Below are 14,630 nucleotides of genomic sequence, written 5' to 3'. Positions count from 1 at the left end.
TGCCCTGGAAAACAGTCTGGCAGCTCCTCAGAAGGTGAAACATGACCCAGCAATTCCATTCCCAGGTATCTATCCAAAAGAACGCAAAACACCTCTCCACACAAAAACTTGCACAAGAATGTTCAAAGCAGCACTATTCACGACAGCCAAAAGATGGAACCAACCTAAATGTTCATCAACTGATGAATGGATAAGGAAAAGGTGTTCCATCCACACAACGCAATATTATTCAGTCTTAAAAAGAAGTGACGCTCTGATACAGGTAACTTGGATAAACCTTGAGAACATTATGTTAAATGAAAGAAGTGTTCGCAAAAGGCCTTCTATTGTATGATTCCACTTATCTGAAATATCCAGACTAGGCAAATTCATAGAGACAGATAGTAAGTTAGTGGCTGTCAAGGGTTGGGGGAGGTGACTGCAATGGGGAGCGAATGCTTAATGCACTTGGGGTTTCTTCTGGGCGTGATAAAAATGTTCTAAAATTAGGTTGTGGTGACAGTTGCACAACCTTATAAACATGCTAAAAACCACTGAATTGAATACTTTAAAGGGTGACTTTTATGGAATGTAAATTATATCTCAATAAAGATGATACCAAAAAATGTCACCACGATACCAAATTTGTTTCTCGTCATGGTGCAGGCTTGATATGGTACAACCTCTAGGATGTAATAAGGCAAAGTGGGAAAAAATGTGAATTGCAGAATGGGGGCCCTAATCCGCCCGTGGTGTTTTTAAAAGGTTTACAATAAAATGTCAACAACAACAGTGATCACAGCTTACTTATGGAGCATCTGCATGCACCAGGCACATACTTGAAAACCTTCGCCTGGTCTCACACTCAACCTTCAGGATGGCTCCATACAGACTTGTAACCAAGGAACTGGGATCTGAACGCTGGTCTACACCATGTGATTCTGTGGCTTCTGGAACATCACTCTAACTTCCCACTCCTTGGTTTCCTCATCTGTAAATGGACACAATACTGTATAGATCTTACGGGGTGGTAGGGCAGTAAGATGACCTAATGGATGAAAACGTTGGCCATGTGGCCAAGACGAGCAAGCACTGAGTCCCTGTCCCAACTCTGCTCCTACTATCCCCTCACCTCCCACCAGGTGCATCCGCCCCCTTGGCTTGACTATATCCTTCACCATCAAGCTTGAGTCAGCCTCTCCTCCCTCCCCTGCCCAATTCTGAGTGTTAGGTGTGGGCCCACCCTCCAGAGATGCTCCCCTACCCCATCAATACCACCTCAGAGCAGGATGATGCCGGCATTTAGATCAAGACTCCCAATCCCCACTGCACCGTCCTCCTCACCTGCCTTCATGTGGCTTCCCACACTGACTACATTCCAAATGCGACTCTTGGCTCCCACACCCACTCCTCCCCCAGGGTCCCTGCCTCTGTCTTAATTGGGAGCTGTCTGTCCTGGATTCTGCCCTCCTGCTCAGCCCACCTCCAAGCTCTTAGAGTTCTGGTACTCCCCAACCCACTGCCTCCATCCAGATACAGGCCATCATCCCCTCTCTCCTGGACACCTGCATCCCCTCCCAGGGTCTCTCGGCTTCCAGTCTGGTTCTCCATCTCCTTCCCCACCCAGCAGCCAGGATGATTATCTAAAAACAGCCATACGACTATCACAGGACCCAGCAAGTGCACTCCTAGGCATTCACCCCAGAGAAATGAAGGTTTATGCTCACATAAAAACTTCTACATGAAAATCGGTAGCAAATGTATTCATAATAACCCCAAAGGGGAAATACCCCAGATGCGCCTTGCCTGGTGACTGGTTACACACACAGTGGTTCATCCCACCCACATCACAGAATACTGGGCAACAGTAAAAATGAATGAGCTATTGATACAATTATCACCTAGATGAACCTCCAGAGAATTACAGTGAGTGAAAAAAGCCAAATCCCAAAGATTACATAGCATGTGATTCCATTTATAGGGCATTCTTGAAATAATAAAATGATAGCAATGGAGATCATACCAGTGGTGGCCAGGGGTTGAGGAGATATATAGGGGCGAGAGGGAAATAGGCATGGGTATCAAAGGATGACTATCAAAGGGGATCCTTGTGGCGACAGAATGTTCTGTACCAATGTCAACATCCTGACTATGACACCGTACTAGAGTTTTGCAAAATGTTACCGTTGAGGGAAGCTAGGTGGAGGGTACACGGGATCTCTGTATTATTCCTCCCAACTGCACGATCATCTCAAAATAAAAGGTTTAATTACAAAAACAAAAACACCATGTGGTACTGCTGCCCTGCTTAAATCGTTCAGTGCCCTTCTCTGGCCTCCCGATAAAATCCAAAGTCAATCCCGGGCCCGGAAGAGCCCTATGCTTCGGCCCCCTGCCCTCTCCCTGGTCACTCTGCCGCAGCCACATGCCTCTTCCTTTGGTTCTTGGAACAAGCTGGGCTGGTTCTGGCTCCTGAGCCTTTGCACTTGCTGTTCCCCCTTCCTGCATGCTCTTCCTCCATGGTCCGCATGACTGGACCCCTCGTATCCTCCAGCCCTCCACTGCTCTCTCATTTATTCATTATCCAGCCATGACTTCTGAAGTTCCCCCCTGCCACAGGCACTGTGGCTTCACCAAGGCCACAGTGAGGAACCCTGCAGACTTGGTCTCTGCCCTCTCAGAGCTTCCAGTCCAAGGGGAAGAGACAGCATGGAAGTCACTAACTATAGCACAGGAGCATGATAACGGAGGACCAGAGGCACTGCAAAGGCCAGAGAAGGGGCACCCCTCACCCGGCAAACCCACACATCACCCACGCCATCCTCGCCGGAGCACATTTCAACTATTGCTTTCCATCTCCTATACCCCCAGAGCTAACCACAAGTACCCAGGCTTCTGAACTAACCAGTGATCAACCAAATGGCTGGGGGTGGGGCCACAGAAAGATTATGTACAAAAGTTAGCTGAGTAGTCTCAAGACGGGCTGTGGAGTGCCATCTCATGACCCCTGGCTTTGTGCCTACAACCAGCATAAGGTGAGAGTGTGACACCTGCCTACCAGGTAGGCCGCCACCTGGTACTCCTGGGAGGGTGCTCCTGACTCCCTTAGTTCCTGGAACTTTCCCCATTGAAAAGCTTCCTGACTTCCCTACAGTCAGACTGCCACCACCCTCCACCTAGAAATGCCTCATTTTTTTCTTAGCCATCCTCACCCCTGATGCATAGCCTGACTGGGAAGAGGACAGGTGCTTCTCAAGGTGTGCCCTCAGGACCACCTACATCTGATGGCCCCAGGTGTCCGATTGTGCCATGGACTCCTGGGCTCTCTTCTGGGGAGCCTTCTGGTGGGCCCAAGTCTGCCAATTCAGACCAGCAAGCACAGGTTGCTGAGTCCCCGTTCCAGCACCTCCCACTGTGCCCACTCCTGGCTTTTGCTTTGGACCCACAGGATTGCAAGAGTCTGCTGGCTCTGTCCTCCTCCCATCCCCCACTCACTGGGCTCAGTGATGGCCCGTCTCAGCACCTTTAGGCACCTGTGGAGAATGGAAGGGTTCTTATAAGTCCTAGGGAGCCTGTGAATCCCAGAAGCGTCCATGAAAGATCACTTGTGTGCAGGGACATGCATGTGTCCTGGAAGGCGGGGCACAGCTTTGTCACACTCTCAGAGGGGCCTGGGAGAATTGCCAAGCAAAGGCCTGCCGAAGGCCAGGTTCAGAAGGTGGTGTCACCTTTCATGCCTCCATTTCACTATTAGACCCTGGGATCCTCTCTTGAACTCAGTTTCCTTGTCTGCAAAGCAAGGGTGGCTGAAATAATGGCTCCATCATTAGGTGCTGCAGACGGCTCTGGGACCAGTCAAGCCCCACTGCCCAAGTATGACCTCATCAAGCCACATATACCATGAGCCTCACTTTTCTCATCCTTTAAATGGGAGCACATGGCTTATCTCAAAGCACGGTTTTAAGGAAGGAAAGAAATAACACTTGTGGTGAAGTGCACAGCCCAGTACTTGGAACAAAGTAGATGTTTAAAAACAGCGAGTATCCTTCTTTCAAAGGAATCTCCCTGGTTTTTCAGTTCTAGGTTTCACATATGTGCTTTGCAGCACTTTCAAAGTGAAGACTGTAACACATCACAGTGGATGGAATAGCGACCTCCCAAAAGGTACATCTACATCCTGACCCCTGGTACCTGTCAGTGTGACCTTATTTGGAAAAAGGGTCTTTGCAGGTGCAATGAAGTTAAAGATCTTGAGATGAGATCTTGCTGGGTTTTGGCTGGGCCCTAAATCCAATGACAGGTGTCCTTACAAAAAACGAAAAAGAGAAGACCACATGGTCACAGAGGCAGAGACATAACAGCACTTTTTCTCACTGCAATATAGGCATTGTGCTTGGATACTTTCTAGTCTTTTTTTTTTTAAATGAAGTACAACATTAATTTCATGGGCTGCTTGACCTAGAGTTTGAAAACCTCAGTCTAGAGCAGCAACTCTTGGCCCTGCCTGCCTTTAGCACATATGTAGGCTGGGTGCCACCCTCCAAGGTCCTGGCTAGAGTGGTGTTGGATGGACCTCAGATGCATCCCAGTGATTCCAATGTATAGCCAAAGTTGCCCTGGACAAGAAGCCCTCAGCCTGAGCTGCACATTAGAATCACCTGGACAGTTTCTAAAAGAATCTCAATGCCAGGCTTCACTCAGACCACCTCAGTCAGTATCTCTGGGTGGGGCTCAGGAATCAGCATTTTTCAAGCACCCAGATGACCTCATGTGTAGCTGAGATTGAAACTAGTGTGCTTCACACACTTGCACCTTCTGGGCATCTTGCCAACACTAGGATTCTGACCCTGGAGGTTTTGGGGCCTGAGATTCTGCATTTCTAACAGTCTCCCAGGGAACCATCCATGGTGATTCTGTCGTACAGCAGGGCTGACAGGCACTAGAGCTGTGGTTCTAAAGGTTGGGGCCTCAGACCACCAGCTTCAGCATCAACTAAAACTTGTAAGAAATGTAAATTCCTGGGCAACATCTTAGGCCCAGAAATTCAGGGGTGGGGTCAGCACTCTCTTTTAACCTGCATTCCAAGTGATCCTGATGCACACTCAGGTTTGGAAAGCACTGGTCTAGAGTGATGGACAATGGCAAGCCAACCCCCTGCCCAACTCCTGCATTCCACCAGAAACAGAGACTGACCCTTAACCCTTCTGGGGTCCTTCGAAAGCACCAGAGCGCCCCACCCCGGTCCCAATTAATATACCTGTGACATTTCTGGGAAGGAAGGAAATGGCAAGTGTTATGAATCTGTCACAGAGATGAGAAGACTGAGGCAGAGTGAGGACAATCCTCCTTCAAAGTCAGCAACATCAATTTTGGGGTGATGGCCATCCTGTCCATCCTTCCAGACTCAGCCTAGGAGTCCCATCCCTTGGACACCCCCGCTGCTCACTCAAGGACACACATATTACTTCTTTCCCTTCTCAGAACTCTCACCTGTAGTATTTCCATGCAGGATCCCCAAAGTCCAGCACGAGTAACCTCTAATTATTTCACATATTTTAGTTTCGCATCCAGATTGCATATTCTTTTTGGTAGAAGTCATGTCATCCTGTTTCTTGTATTTTATTATTTTTTTCCCCAACAGCCTACATTACTGCAAACTATATGTAATTTATAGTATATATATATATAGTATATATATAGTATATAGTATATATATAGTATATATATATATAGTATATATATATACACACACACACATAGTATATATATGTAGTATATATATATACACATACACATATATATAGTATATATATAGTATATATAGTATATATACGTAGTGCTATAGACTGAATATCTATTTCTCCAAAATTCATATGTTGAAATCCAAACTCTGAATATGATAGTTAGGAGGCGGAGCCTTCAGGAGGTGATTAAGTCATGAGGGTGGAGCCCCCATGAATGGCATGAGTGCACTTATAAAAGGGGCCCCAGAAAGCTCTTTTGCCCTTCTGCCATGTCAAGATACAGAGAAGTTGGCAGTCTGTAACCCAGAAGAGGGCCCTCACCAAACATCAAATTTGTCAGCCCCTTGATCTTGGACTTCCAGCAACCAGAACTGTGGTGTCTGTTACAGCAGTCCCAACAGACTGAGATGCAGTTAATGCTCAGCAAATATCTCCAGGTTGATTCATTGAAGGTGGACCTGAACTTCTCTGTCTTTGCGCCTTGAATGCAATAGGAACTCAGTGAATGCTTCTCAATGACTGAATGAATCAAGCCAGGAAAAAAGCAGCAGTAAAGAGATAGTTAGAAAGTGGGTAGATGGAAGGGTATTTTCTGCTCATCTTTTCTAGCACTTCATAATGAATGTTGCTCCTTCGATAGTGCTCCAAAAATATCTCCTGGTCATGATTGGTTTGCACCATTAGAACATTATCACTCTATTATTTACTGTATTCAACACCATCCATCTTACTTAGGTAAAATGTAGACAGTCTCTTACAAGCAATGACAGAACCAATAACAAAACAAAACTGATCAAGGAATTATAACAGTGATGCTTTAAAGAGAGTTTATAATTTTCCCCTAAGTGGTTCTAAGTCCTCCCAATGAGATGGACATGAGAAATAGTGATGGTGAATGAAGTTCACCAAATACTATTGCATTTGCCCAGTTCACTCATTCCACAAATATTTACTGAGTGATCGCTGTATGCTGGCACTGTTTTAGTCCCTGGACACACAGCAGTGACTGACAGAGACTACATACCCCTTCCTGTATAAAGCTTGCTTACACTCTACCCCAGCACCGCCCATTTCCATGACGATGGAAATGTTTTATCCTGGCAATGTCCAATATGGTACCATCACTAGTCGAATGTGGCCACCGAGCACTTGAAATGCGACTAATGTGACTGAGGCACTAAATTTATTTCATTTGAACCCATTTAAATTCATGGTCAAATAGCCACGTGGATTGGGCAGGGTTGGTCTAGGTGGCTAATCCATTGATGCTAATTTAAAGAGAATGATGGTGAAATAGTCTTTCATTGGCTGTTACAGACAAGATTATTCCTTCGCTTGCTTTTGGTTGTGCACTTATAACCCTGCACACTCCGTGGGAACCGAGCACACACAACGTGAGGCAGAAATAACACTCAGACTTCAGAGTGAGTTCTACAAGTCTTATTAAAGGACCCCACCCCAAACCCGCCTCCACCATCTGGGAGACATTCTCTCTCAATTTAGCAAGAAACACCTAGAAGACACTCAACTTTTTAAGAAAAGACTGACAGGATTGGGGTGAAAAACAGGCAAACACCCCCAGTGGTGGGGTTTCTTGGAGTATGGAACCCACACACTGACACAGTGGGAGCAGGCAAACTTCTGATGGCCGAGTGTGCAGCAGGGGTCGGGGCCAGGCATTAACTGGCCAAGAGAGTGGTTTGGCTGGAGGAGGTGGCCAGGAGAGAATTAGCGCAAAGCCAGCAGCCCAGGCAGCAAGTATGGAACGCTGTCCAAGGTGCTGAAAAGACTCCTCTCTTTCGTCTTAAATGATTCTCCTAAATGAAGACAGGTGGACCGAAGAGAGCAGGCCTCTTGGTCTAATCCACAGAGCCTGTTTGTGGCAATGCCACAACCTTGTGCAGGACTCACTTTCATTAAACACGTGGCCTCCTACAAACCAGTAAACTACAAATTGGGGGGAATGCCTGATCCAAGAAGCAATGAACCATTATGGAAAATTCGAGCAAACGTCACCTCTTTTCTAGTGCTCCCAACTCCAAATATCTTGTCGTTATTTAAGGACACAACGAGTTTTACATACAAAATTATCAGCTCAGAGTTGATAGCGAGTTATCTTTAGAGTAGTGAAGGTCTGGGGGGAAATTGAAGAAGAAAAAGACATGAATAAAAAGAGAAGAGGCTCCTGGCCCTCCCCCTACAGCCACCGTCTCCTTTTGTTTTTCGGAGGTCTTCCTCTCTCTAGCCAGAGGGGCCCACAGCGCCCTTTCCTCGGGTTAGCTGAGTTAACCGTTAACGTCAGTCAGGGCTACTCACTAACTACCGATGGAGCGGCTATTTTCAGAGGGTGCTGATCTCGCTTCCTCACCATCCCTGTTAGGCTTCCTAATTTTATATTATGCCCGTCAGATTGCTCCAGGGCTGTGCCGGGTGAGGGGGTTTTCAGCAACACTTCTTTCTCAGCTATTAATGGCAACAAAGAACTAGTTGTTTGCTTTTTCCTTTTCCCTTCACCTCTGGAGCCTTCTCCCTCCCCGAAGTGGCTGAAAGAGAATCTCTGAGGAAATGCTTTTATCTCCCATAGCTGAGTGTTCCATGCTTTTTTGTTTCTGAAATGAGTTCCGATGGGCGTAATGTCTGTGCTGATGGGTCTGCTTCTTCCTGACATGGACATTTGGATTAAAAAAAAAAAAGAGTTTACTTTCACATTTTCATGGCCAAGAAAATATGCCCAATGGTCAGTCGTTTACTTTGTTTGGATGAGGATTTTTTTCCCCCTTAAGAGGGGCATTATCTGCATAAACCTGTATTTAAAGTAGAAACAAAGCATCCTGCTCAATCTGTAATCTGAGCCCTCCTCTGTGTCTGGCACTATCCCTTTACAGGGATGGCTGCTTCTCAGGAGCAGGAATGGGTAGGGATTGGAGTACTTGGCTAGCAAACAAAGCTGGGAGGGTGCACGTGGCTGTGTTTTGGGGGACGTGGTGGAAAATGTCTCTGGGTGACAGGTGTATTGTGCGCCTGCGCGCACACGCAGGCGCCAGGGGATCTGAATTTTTGACTGTGGGCGTGTGTGATTTGTGTGGGCCGAGGGATCTGGGCCGGTGAACGGAATCAGTGTATGAGGGGGAGAGGCCGGGTGTGTGAGATGACTCATATCTTTCAGGCTGTGGGAGGGTTTATTTGCGGGGGGGGCGGGGGGAGGTGGAGAGTAAATTTTGGTCCAAGAGGTCCTGTGTACATGGCACCCAGGAAGAAATATTTACCTGTGCAGCTGAGCACAGGGGTCCAGCGAGTGGAAAAGAGGCAATGTGACTCTGGGAACTGGAGGGGGAGTCTGGGTGTGTGTGTCTGCAAATGTGCACTTGCCTACAACTCTGGGCTGCTGTACCCAGAAGAGAAGAATGGGCCTGGGGACAGAGGGAGGAACAAGGAGGCAGTTTTGCAGAGGCAGTTGAGCGCGAGGTGTTCCACACAAAAGCATAGGCTCGTAATTGCAGTCCTGAGTGTGAATCCCATTGCCTCCCAATGCGCATCTGGCTTCTCTGAGCCTCTGCGTCCCAATGTGGGAAATGGGAGGAGTAAGAAAACCAGTCTAGACAAGATGTGGGGCTTAAGTGCTGTAAGTCATGCAAACATTTGCCCCATGCCTGGCACACAATCAGTGTTTAATATCGATATCTATTATCCTTTACAATATCATCGTCATGTCTGGCTATTGGTTCTAAAAATAATCATTATAAGGGACATTCATGTGCACTATAATAATAAAATAATGATAAATGATAGTGAATGCTTACTACATTCCTGTCATAGCCATGTACACCACCTCAATTAATCCCCACCTACTTTACAGATATCATTAGCAGCCCTTTGTACAGGCAAAGAAACAGAAGCCCAGAGAAATTAAGTTACTTGCTCAGGGTCACAGAGCAGAGCAAAGGCACAGCTGGGAGTCAAGCCCAATGGTTGTTAATTCCAAAACATGTGCCCCTGCCACCCCACATCCCCAGCCTCGTCATTTACGTGGGGTCACCTAACAGACAGCGGAAGCTGCTCAGCTCACTTTAGTGCTCGACACCTGCCTTGCGCTCAGGGGAGGATGAACCTGGAGGAGAAGGAGTTGGCAGTAGTTGTCCCCAGTTGAAATGGATTCCATACCAATTCCAGCTAAATGTAGAATACATTGGCCGTTTGTGCATTATTCATGAAAATCGCCGTTTCCCCGAGACAGCACGGGGAGCTGGACTGAAGTTTGGGAGCTTTGTGGATCCCTGCCCAATATTCCTAGCCCCATTCACAGGAAAAGCAAGATTGGAGTCAGGACTGTTAACTAGATGTAGGCTCTGCTCTCTCCTAAGGGAGACCCATCATCACCCACCAGTTGACTGGGAAGAAGGCATAGACACCTACTGTTCTGTTCAGATTATGACACTCCACTTTGGCTCTGTTGGCCTATGGACTGCTTGAAGGAACACAGCCACCTCCTTTCTAATGAGAAGTGGGGACCGTGTTCCAACAAAGTAGCCCCAGGTTTCCAGGCATGATTATTCCAGGTCGGAAGGATCAAAATTTGATTTTCCAGGTTGAGGGTCTGGCTCCTGGGCCTTACTACCCTCATCTGTAAAATGGACATGATTCCTTCCATCGTGTGACACTCAAGCCGGAAGATACAGAAGGGAAGGGCTTTAGAGAATAAAACACTGCTTAACTGGTTGGATAGGGGAGAGAGACCCAAGGACATAAATCCAACGAGAGAAGCATTTCTCACATCAGCACATCAGACTCTAAATTCATGGCCAGCCACAGCGTCAGATTCTCTCTTTCTCCAATAATCGCAATGTAATTACCACCCTTCTCTTTAAAACAGAAGCTCCATGAGGGCAAAGATTTTTGTCTGCTTTGGTCACTGCTGTTTTCCCAGAGCCCAAAGCACCTGCTCACTGTAGGCATTCATTAGATATTTGCTGAACAAAGGACAGAATTGCATGGGCCATTGAAGATGTCCAGGGAAGATGGGCAGACTGGGGTGCTACACCTCACTCTCAGATATTCTGGGGAGTTCCTGCTCCTCGCCTCCACATGTGCAGGACCTCAAAGCCATGAGGCCCCCTGCACAGGATCTCTAAGCTGCTCTCCTGGATCAGGCACAGCTGGGAGCACCTCTGGAGAGATGAATCTGCAGAGTAGCCTGGCCAGGGCCCCAGGGAGACAACTGCCCCTGGTCTCCCAAAGCGCACAGCTGGGAGCGCCAGGCTGCTCAGCCGCCCACCTCAGCCACCCGCATCTGCTGCCCGGGCCTCACCATGCCTGCACACGGGTGCGCGCGCACGCACACACCCACGGCCTGGAACCCAGGCAGGTTGTCTGCTGGCCTGGCCCCCCATGGCCCAGGGTCGGGAAACTCTCCAAACTGATTGGAGAAAACAACAACAGCACAGAAGAGGCCACCAGGGACCTGGGCTGGGCAAGGCTATGACAGGCAAGAGCATTATATAATTAACTGCCCCCCACGCCTCCTCCCCTTTGAGGAATAATGAACCCTGCCTCTCAGTTGCATAAGCCAAAATAATAATTACTCTCCAGCCCTCCATCACTCCTATATGTGGCCAGGGAGCAGGTGTTTAGCACTTGCTTCATGCGACTCGGAGACAGCAAACAGGCAGGGGGAAGACCACACATAAGCTCATTATTTCTTTGACCAGTAGAAGCACACAAGTCACTGCTGTGCCCGACTCCTTTCTCAGGCATCCATGCCTGAAAAATTACCAAGCCGACAAGAGGGAGGCAAAGAGCCACTTCTGAGGATGAGCTTCCAGATGGGGGTGGGGGTGCAACTGGAGAGCAGGCTTGTTTGGGGTCCGGTTTCCAGGAACAGTAAATGTTCCATGCCTCTAGAATGCATCAAAGAGTAGACACTGTAGTGTTTGGGACGGGGGTGGGAGGGCAGCTGCAAGGCCACCAAGGCTACCTGCACAGAAACCATCTTATAGCAGCAGTGGGCAGCAGACGGTCAGTTCCCTGGCTACAGCACGGGCTCAGCCCTGAATGTGGTGGCATCTTAGAATGAAGGCACAGAGCATTCCCTAAACTAATGGGGAAAATGATTCAGCCACTGAACGGAGAGATTCCTGGGCTCTCGATAAACAGATGGGCCTCCCTCCCTCCCTCCCTCCAGCAGCCTGCTCCGACAGTGCTAGCCCGCGTCCAACCACCTAGAAGTTTATTGCCTTGTTGTGTTGGTTTGGGTTGTCGTCCCCCACCTCTAGCTCTCCCAATCGCTCCCTTTCCATTGGCTTGGGTTGATCAGGACTGAGGGAGGCCCTTTGGAACCGCAAGAAAGCAAGAAGCAAAGCTGAGGCCTGACTCCTGGAGGCCCACACCCAGGGAGCTTCGTCAACAGGGGAGGGGACCCCCTCCCAGGCCCCCTCTGCCCTGGGTGGGTCCTAGAGGAGGCCATGGGCCCAGTCTGGCCTTTCCGGAGCTCTCTGGCCTGCTCTTGGATGATGCACAGACACTGCTCAGCTCCGCAGCTCCAGGGCCTGGCTCTGCTCCTGGAAAGCCCCCAACACCCTTCGGCTGGCACGGAGGTGCTGTACCCCACCAAGCAGCGGGCAACCTGTAGCCAGGGCCGCTGGGACTTCACGGAGCCCAAGGAAATGTCCAAGTGCCCACGGCCCCGCTGGCGGGAGAAGCTCAACTTCCCCAGAGATAAACAGAAGAGGCAAGAGAAGGTCCCTCCTCCGCTCAGCCTCCGGCCTCCCGCAGGCCCTCCCGCACCAGCGCACCTACCTCCATCCGAGTAGGTCTCGGTGCCGTAGCCGTCCTGCAGCCCGTTGCTCCAGGTCCCTTCGTACTTGGCCCCGTTGCCCGTGCACTCCCGCACCCCGTAGCGCCCCTTAAATCCGTGCGTCCACTCGCCCTTGTACACCCACTTCCCCTTGCTCTCCAGGCCGATGCCGTGGCGCTTGCCCTGCGCCCAAGTGCCCTGGTACGTGTTGCCGCTGGGCCAGGTGTAGACGCCCAGCACCTCGAAGCCGTGGCTCCACGAGCCGGTGTATTCGCCCTGGCCCTTGGGGCCGGTGCAGACGCCATGGCCGTGCGCCTTGCCGTCCTCCCAGCCTCCACAGTAGGACCCTCCATCGTCAAAATTAAACCTACCCCCACTGGACATGCATGTAACTCGGTTTGCAAATCCCGCAAACGGTGAAAAAAAAAAAAATAAGGCGATCAACAAACCAGGTTCTTGGTTGGTTGGCTGGCTGGTTTTGTTTTGCTATTTTTTTAAGGAAGAATGGAGAAAGCAAAAACACAGCGAGCAGATCCCGAGCGGCGGGCGGCCGCGGCGCCGGCTTCGGTGGAATTTAAGTCAATCGAGGGCGATTATTCATTTTCGAGCTGCGCCGCGGAGCCTGACCAGCGTCTCGCGCTCCCGCTGGAGACAGGACCGGAGGGGAGGAGGGAGGGGGAGGGGAGGGGAGGGGGAGGGAGGGGGCAGGAGCAGCAGCGCTGGTGCAAACGGCTCCACCTCAGCGCCAAGTGCCCCTCAGAGGCGAGCCCGCGGGCTGGCCGCGCAGGCCGGCTCGGGGACCGAAGCTCAGGCCCGGGGCGCAGCCCCCCACCTGCGGCTGCCGCGCTGCAGCCGCCCGAGAGCAGCGGCGGGGCCCGCGGGCGGCGGCACGGGCGGCGGCGCGGGCGGCTGCACCATATTGGGGGCCGCGGGCCGGGCCGGGGCGGCGGCGGTAGCAGCAATGCGGCGGGTCGGGCGGCGGCGGCGGCGGCAGCGGCGGCGGCGGCGGCGTGCGCTCCCGGCTCGGCCTGCGCGCTCCGGCCAGTGGGGCGCGCGCCCGCACCCCGCCCGCGCGCCCCCGCCCCGGGCCCCCGCCTCCGGCGCGCGGGCGTCCTAGAGAGGGGCGCTGCCGGGCTTGGCAGAGGGTGCAGGATGCAGGCGGGGACCCCAGACGCCCAGCTCTCCTCATCCCCAACCCCGCTCTCCTGCCCTCTAGGCTTCCGCCCTCGCTCAGGGAAAGTCTGGAAATAGGGGTCCAGCCAGGGCACCTCAGCCGCCCCTTTTCTGGGACTTGGATTTAAAGGGACAGGAACTGCGTAATGGGAAGGCGCCCAGCACCCAGGGCACTCTCTGCCCCTCCCGGGAGCCTCGGGGCGAAGCCTGGCAGAGCAGGCCCGGGGCAGTCCGGGGACACCCTGAATGTTTCCACTCCTGCACCCCGCGCCTCGCCCTTCCCGCCTGGCTCCCATCCGCGACGCCTGCCCCTGATTTGACTGGAGAGGCTCTTGGCAGACCACAGGTGGTTTTCCCTGTGAAAAATAATCCATCCTTTTTCCTCGCAGGCAGCTTGTGTTCAAATGTGGGCGCGAGGGGGGCGCTCGCCTCAGAAAACATGTCTCCTCCCCATAAATTAAAAGAATATCCGGCCACACGCACCTGTCTTGGAGTAAAGACACCCCAATTCTGTCCCTTCCCCGAGCCCTGGCCAACAGGTAGCCCCCTCCTCCAGGAGTAGTCGCACTTTGGGGGAGCAAAGTGGGATCACCACTCGGTGTTAACCAGGTCTCTCTCCACAGATACTCCCACCCCACTCCCAAGGGATGGTGTCTGATTCCTGGATCCAAGTATCCTGCGGCCAATTTAAAATGCATTTCCTGGACCATAAATCCGCAGGCAAGAGCCCGCTTTCCCGGCTCTCTGGGAGCGTGTGTGGCAAATGGCACCAGCCAGTGCTGCGGAGGGGAGATTGCTTAGGGTCCGGGCTAATTGGAGTGCCGGCGGGTGACGCGGTACGCGTTGAGCCAGGAACTGCAAGCCAGGCGGAGAAGCCTGTGTGTGCACAGCAGAATAAGTGCGACTGAAACCTCCAATTAGCCAGGGGCCCTGCTCAGCCTTCT

General features: G+C 51.1%; 1 protein-coding gene across 1 annotated transcript in view; it reads right to left on the bottom strand.

Annotated features, from left to right (window-relative positions):
* Positions 1 to 13,551, bottom strand: part of JPH3 (junctophilin 3) — a 91,821-nt gene extending 78,270 nt beyond the window's left edge. The window contains exon 1 of the mRNA XM_016129436.2: positions 12,516 to 13,551. Coding sequence (XP_015984922.2) covers positions 12,516 to 12,897 — 382 coding nt within the window. The 5' untranslated portion in view covers positions 12,898 to 13,551. The remainder of the gene's footprint in view (positions 1 to 12,515) is intronic.
* Positions 13,552 to 14,630: the final 1,079 nt, after the last annotated feature.

The sequence above is a fragment of the Rousettus aegyptiacus genome, unplaced genomic scaffold, assembly GCF_014176215.1.
Source record: "Rousettus aegyptiacus isolate mRouAeg1 unplaced genomic scaffold, mRouAeg1.p scaffold_m13_p_14, whole genome shotgun sequence".
Lineage (NCBI taxonomy): Eukaryota > Metazoa > Chordata > Mammalia > Chiroptera > Pteropodidae > Rousettus > Rousettus aegyptiacus.
This window is presented reverse-complemented; position numbering and strand designations above follow the sequence as displayed.